At 38.2% G+C, this 7230-nt stretch overlaps 1 protein-coding gene across 1 annotated transcript in view; it reads left to right on the top strand.

The window, feature by feature from the left end:
- The first annotated feature begins 2554 nt into the window (after positions 1-2554).
- The window catches only part of LOC109102266 (glycine receptor subunit alpha-3-like), a 47885-nt gene continuing 43209 nt past the window's right edge, over positions 2555-7230 (top strand). The window contains exon 1 of the mRNA XM_042716535.1: positions 2555-2963. Within this exon, the coding sequence (XP_042572469.1) occupies positions 2893-2963 (71 nt within the window). The 5' untranslated portion in view covers positions 2555-2892. The remainder of the gene's footprint in view (positions 2964-7230) is intronic.

Below are 7230 nucleotides of genomic sequence, written 5' to 3'. Positions count from 1 at the left end.
TGTCCTCACCCAGACACTCTTCGGCATCTTCTTCTCTCTGCTGCTGCGACATGCCTTCAGTCAGTCAGAAGAGGAGCGATGGCAACCTTTTCAACCTTGCACGTCTGTGTGCAAAGACCAAGGTGTGACGCTGCCCTGACTGCCATACCGAGAAATCAGGAGCACTTTACATATCTTGGCTCCACAATCTCCAGCAACCTCTCTTTGGACAACGAACTGAACACCAGAATCAGCAAGGCATCAATAGCGATGGCCCACCTGACCAAGAGAGTGTGGAACAATAGCATGCTCACCACCAACACCAAGATGAAAGTGTACCATGCCAATTTACTCAGCACTCTTCTCTACGGCAGTGAGGCATGGACTATGTACACCTGGCAAGAATGCAGACTTAACCCTTTCCATTTGTGCTGCATGAGAAGGGTCCTGGGCATCACCTGGCAGGACCGTGTCCCAAACACTGAAGTGCTGGCCCAGGCAAAAACATTGAGCAGGCACGCACTACTTTCACAAAGACGGCTACGCTGCCTTGTCCATGTCTGCCGAATGCAGGATGGCCGTATTCCTAAAGACATCATGTATGGCGAGTTCGCCTCCGGCACCAGACCAACAGGCAGACCAGTGCTTCGGTACAAAGATGTCTGCAAACGTGACCAGAAATCTGGAAGCCTGAATCCTGCAGACTTGGAATCTGCTACTACAGACTGTGTCGGCTGGCAGCTCGCCGTAAGCGAAGGAAAGAGAGCTGACCAGTGGGAGGAGAAAAGGCAATGCAGACGGCAGAGAGTAGAGTCAGTGCCCACAGAAGCAGTATCAGGCTTCACCTGTAGTAACTGCAACAGACTCTGCCGCTCTCGTACAAATAAGCAGTATCAGACTTCACCTGTAGTAACTGCAACAGACTCTGCCACTCTCATATTGGACTGTTTAGCCACAGCAGGCACTGCAATTCCACAACAGACTGGCCCAGGCGCAGATACTCCATTGTCTCTCGAGACAGAAGGATACTGATGGACTTTAGCGCTGACAGTAATTAGTCTACAAAAGAGCTCTAACTCTAACAGTTATTTTCATGACAGAAGTGTTCTTTCAAGGAGGGCAGGGGAAATTATCTGAGGGCTAAACAGAGAGGCCTTTGTAATTGACAGTGTACACATTAGGCTATTATCAGTGTTCTTCCCATCCATCTCACCTTCACCCACCCACACAGTGCCTGCCTGCTCACTCTTCAGCTGCAATCAATCAGCGGGCTGATCTGCCACGAAAAAAATTATGTGTTCAAAACCTATAACTATAAGTGCTCCAGTATATATATATATAAGATCCATTGGTGAGCGAGTGATGTACTGTAATGCAAAATTTCTCCAAATCTGTTCTGTTGAATAAAAATAAACATCAAAGAATGGGAACACTTTATTATAAAGCTTTTCCAATAAGTTGGCAGATAACAAGCTATTTATAGAGAATCAAGAGACAACTATGCAAGACTGGACATAATTATTTAGCCCTAGTCTTTGTTGTCTGTTATAAAAGTAACTTTTAAAGAAGAGGATGAATGAAAAGTAAAAAAGCAGACCCAAGCTCCCTAATGCCACACTTTGGCAGGCGAGAGCATTTGAGCTTATCGCCCGATTCCAGAGCAATGGCAAAAAAAAAAAGCTGGGAACAGGGTCAACGTGGCACAATAAATAGGAGTGGGCACACACATGCACACACACGCTGCGCAGATGCACCCAGTCTCAGCTGTGCCATAGACTCTGCCTACGGCAGCCTATGCCAGACACTGTCACTCATTGTAACACAACAATGATTTCATGGGTAAATCAAAAACAGGCAGGAGCTCACTGCGTTAGGCCTATATACCTAAATACAACATAGGGCCCCTCTGCCAGATTGGACCGGGCATGTTTCGGCACCAAGGGAATCAGCATGCGTTCTAGCATGTGCCATCATGTATGACTCACAAGTTACATTGCGCTTAGTTTCGTCATTGCTTACTGATACAGTTAGACTGCAATGAGTGTATTGTTACCCACAAATATTAAATATAACTCCATGTCATGATATACTGAATATCAGCCATAATCAAACCTGAAATGGGTTATTATTTATTAAACACATTATTACTCCATTTCTTTTTATTTATTTATTTATTTTTGAATACAGTTATTGGTTACAGTTAAAATGAATACAATTACAGTTAAAAGATGATTTTGTATCCCAAAAAATGTATATATATATATATATATATATATATATATATATATATATATATATATATATATATATATATATATATATATATATATATATAATTTATTTATTGGGATACAAAATCACCTTTTAACTTTTAATTATATTTATATATATATATATATATATATATATATATATATATATATATATATATATATATATATATATATATATCCCGCAGCTATAATAATCCCATCGCATAGTATTAATCACGTGAGTAAGCAGCTGTGAAAGGGGAAGTATTCAAAATCAGTTCTCTGTAACTGTAAGTAAGCGTTGCAAATGCATGTGTAGTGAGAGAGAAGCGCACTGTCAGTCAAGCGCGCTGTGTGGGGCGGTCTCTGCTCAGAGATGTCTGAATAAGTCAAGAATCACTTCAGCTGCAGCACGCTTTCAAACAGCACTCCATCTCGTCCAGTGCCGCTACGAGGGAAGAGTTTCATGTTTGCCGTTTTGCATCATAAGATTATGAGGAATTATTTTGCGATTGTCGTGCGTAACGAACCTACAGTGCACAGGGGTGAAGGAAGAACAGCTGGAGCGCTGTCCAGGGTCCTGAAGTCAAGAAGCCAGAGGTGCTGAAGAGAGCACAGGCATTCACAGAGGACTGTATGTCTATGCCAATCAAGCCTTGAGATGACTCGGAAAAGGCTGCGTTCTGTGGCTGTCTGGGGATTCATTGCGTGGCAAATAGGAATCATGTCGAGGTAAGAGTAAATATGTTCCCTGGTGGAGGAAAGAATAATGAAAGGAGAGTTTTTATTTTTATACATTTTTGTGTCAGGATTTTTTTAGCTGATTGTGAGCTGTGGAGGTTGAAATTATCAAAAGCCTGTGCCACACAGACTCATTTGAGAGTCAGATTCTATTCTTTTGCTTGTGAATATTTTACTTCATGTTAATTTATCACTACAGAAGACAAGTAATGTAATGTGTCACCACTGTTTATTTTTGCTATTGATGGCAGGTAAAGTTTTTAAGCAGCTTTTTTCAGTGTAACAGGTGATATCTTGCCATGTTCATTTAAAGCTCAGGAATAATTATTAAACATATTGCTTTCTGAAATAAAATAGACTTTTCATCATTTCTGTGAATCTGATTTATGCTGTTTTGAATAAATGTAGATGATGCTTTTGTGCCCAAATGTCAGAAATGTGAAAATACTAATGGAAATGGAAAACAAAATAGAAAATGCTGCAAAGTTAAGAAAAGGTAATAGGTACTTGATCAGTAATTCTCTCCTTCTTCATATAGAAATAAATGGTTTGCAAGAAGTAAATGGATCTTTTAAGTACAATTTAACAAGAAGTATGTAATTTTATTTTTGGACTCCTGATAGTACATCCCAGTGAAACTTTACTTTCATATGAATCCTGACTGATATTCATTCAAGCACAGTCACAAATCTCTTAGTTTGAGTGATTACTTTGACTCTGCCATGCTCTTTTTTTTTCCACCACTGTTCAGCCCAGACTTACAAGTAGCCCCGAAATATGAAATTGGCACAGACAAGAGTTCTGGGTCCCTTTGAACTGCACTGAATCCTCACAATTCTTTTAGCTGATGATGTTATGAATTTTTAATGTTTCATTTGTTGACAATCCTTGGGCCCATGCAAGCGTAATGCCTTGCATTATTGATATGTTGTCACTGTCTATGTCGCCTTTGTATTGGTTGCCATTCAGTGTTCCTTGAGGGAGAGTATTTACCTAAAGCCATTACTTAGGACATCGTTTTCAAAGAAAACCAGGATATGCCTCATTCCACAATTCAGAATTAATTACAGTGTACAGGAAACATTCATCCTTCTAATCTAACTTAGAATGTGTTATGTTGCAAAGAACTTTTTACAAGAGCTTCTCACCAATAAGGTTGATCTTCAGAGATGGCAAAGTCTTTATGGACAGTGAATAGCTTAGCAGAGGAGGTGGAAAAGGAGTATCTCTGTTTGATATCATGCAACAGGTGCAGTGTCAGCAAACAAGGTGTTGAGTGGTAGTCGTCTGAGTTTCCTCTCGATGCGCTTATATCTTGGTGAAAAAAGATTTAATCTGCAGGCTCTATAGACTGTGAAAAGTGTCTCCTCAACTCTGATTTTCATAGCTGATAGAATCTTGTTCAGTCTCATTAATGTGTTAATAGTGATGTGTGTCCTGGCAAAGCATATTTGTAATTTTCTTTGATGATTTAGATCCTATGATCTGCTTGAATTGAAATGCTTGAATAAAAATACCCATCATTATATACAATGTATTATATACAGACTTGGGTTTACCATAAATCCTCTTAGCACATAATAATTCATTAAGATACTCTTCAAAATGGCGATAATTTAATGAGGGATGTTTTGGTTCTTTATCAGTCGACAGCAGCTGTAGAACGTCGATAGATTAAAATGCTTGTTCCCTATTAAATAATACAGTTGAAAACATACCATTTATTTTTCATATTTTCTGTTTTCATTTAGTTAAAGTTTCAGCAATTTTGTAGTGTTTGTCATTTTAGTTTATTATTATTATTATTATTATTTTTATTATTATTATTATTATTATTATTATTATGTAACATTTTTGTTTTTATTATTTTTTTTTTTTTATGTTTTTATTTTTTATGTAGTTATTATATAATAATTATGAAAAACTAAGGTAGAGAGAATTCAGGCACAGTAAGTGTAAGGCTACAAGTTTACGCAATTCAGGCACAGTAAGTGTAAGGCTACAAGTTTACGCATGGAGAACATATTTTACGCATTGAGAATTTTAATGTAAGATTAGAAAAGAAAAGAAAAGAAAAGAAAAGAAAACAAAACATGAAGTCCTCACCACATCGCCACAGATGACAACACAAATACATCCTCAACCACCATCAAACAAACGGCACCAGCACTCACGCGTTTAGGCATTCACACAGTGACAATGAGTACGGACAGATATTTCCGCTGTCAGTTTATTCTCAGAAAGGATAATGGAATACGGCACTGTAAGGAGTAGTGTTTATACCCTACACCACTCAGCATAGGTTTACATGCATCTGCTCCATACTAGCTAGTCATTATGTGCCTCTGGGCTGACATAGATTTGAAAGTGTTCTTTTCTTTAAGAACATAAAGGATCAAAACTGCCTGTTTAGTGCCCCAGAGTCTTTCTGTCGTACCCTGTTTTGTTGGACATTGAATATTGTCACAGTTTCTAACTTGTTGGTGGCTTCACGGATGACTAATCTGATTTCTCAATAGCTTTAGGAACCCAAATAAGGGCGACGGGGGTTAGCTGTCATATGGGGAAGTTGTCACAAGAGCTATATTTCAGTAACTATATGGTTATGAGTAAAAGTTAAATTATTCAAATGCTTTTTATGCAAATGTTGGATTCAAACATGTCTTCATAATTACTCTTTTTATGCAAATGTTGGATTCAAACATGTCTTCATAATTACTATTGAGAGTGAGGAAATACTGCATACATAAAGAATTTATATGTATAAGACAGTGTAGGTCACTGTGCGTCAAGCTCCAAGAAAAAAATGCTGTGGAAAATATTTAGATGTACAGGGCATATTGTTGTTCATATTTTCCATTCAATGATAAAAAATATTCATAATTAGACTATTATTTTAGTGATTGGAAATACTGATGATTTTGGCATACACATGAAAAAAAAATTTAGAAGGACAGAGATTTTTTTTGTCAACCTTCTTTGTCAGCTACTGTCGGGAATTTTTATTTAGGGCAACATTTTGTGCCTTCGATAGCGCTTAAGCAGTTGCGTCTCCAACTCTTCACTAAAATAACTTGGGGTTCACTAGAGTTGGCAGGACAGAGCACAGTAATATCATGGTCAGTAAACCATTCAGTGTAGTTTTTGCGCACTGTGAGCAGGTGCCACTGCTCCAAAAAAGATCTCCATAAAGCTTGTCAGCAGATGGAAGCATGAAGTGCGCCAAAATCTCCTGATAGCTAGCTGCATTGACCCTGCCCTTGATAAAAACACAGTGGACAACCCAAGCAGCTGAAATGGCACCCCAGACCATCACTGACTGTGGGTACTTGACACTGGACTTCAGGCATTTTGGCATTCCTTCTCCCCAGTTCTCAGGACTCTGGTACCTTGATTTCCGAATGACATGCAAAATTTGCTTTCATTAAAAAAGTACTTTGGACCACTGAGCAACAGTCCAGTGCTGCTTCTCTGTAGCCCAGGTCAGGCGCTTCTTTTCTTTCAAAAGCACTCGCCTGTGCAGGGTGGCTCTGGATGTTTCTACCCAATAGTCCACTGCTTCCGCAGGTCCCTTTATTGTCCTTCTCCCAAATTCTCAGGGTCCTGGATATCTCTGCAGCGCTTTTTGTACTTTTTCCTTTCCACAGACTTCCCAATGATACAGCACTCTGGGGAAATCAGAAATTTCTTTCTGTGTCTTACCCTTCGCTTATGTGTCGGCAGTCTTACCCAGGATTGCGGTTTTGAATAATGAACCAGGCTGGGAGTTTTTAAAAGCCTCCGAGATCTTTTGCAGGTGTTTGTTAATTAGTTGATTCTGGATTAGGTTAATAGCTCGTTTAGAAAAACCTTTCAAGATTAGGAATTTTGGGTTTTCATGAGCTGTATGCCAAAATCATCAGTATTAAAACAATAAGAGACCTGAAATATTTCAGTTGGTGTGCAATGAATCTAAAATATATGAAAGTTTAATTTTTATCATTACATTATGGAAAATAATGAACTTTTTCACAATATGCTAATTTTTTGAGAAGGACCTGTATATCCTTTTTTTTTTAAAGTGTTATAAGTCTAAATACTTTTTTTTTTTAAGTGTTATAAGTCTAATTACGTATTTGAAATACCTAGAATAAGTAGTTTCTGGTTGGCAAAAATGTTGACGGATTGGATGGAAGTATGTGTGTTTTGTTTGATTGCAGGATAGGATATGTGCATTTATTGGCGGTAATAAGTATTTTTTTTTGGAAAAATGTTTTTC

This window comes from Cyprinus carpio, chromosome B1 (assembly GCF_018340385.1).
Source record: "Cyprinus carpio isolate SPL01 chromosome B1, ASM1834038v1, whole genome shotgun sequence".
Taxonomy (NCBI): Eukaryota; Metazoa; Chordata; class Actinopteri; order Cypriniformes; family Cyprinidae; genus Cyprinus; species Cyprinus carpio.
The sequence above is the reverse complement of the archived record's forward strand: the minus strand, read 5'-3'. Positions and strand labels throughout refer to the sequence as shown.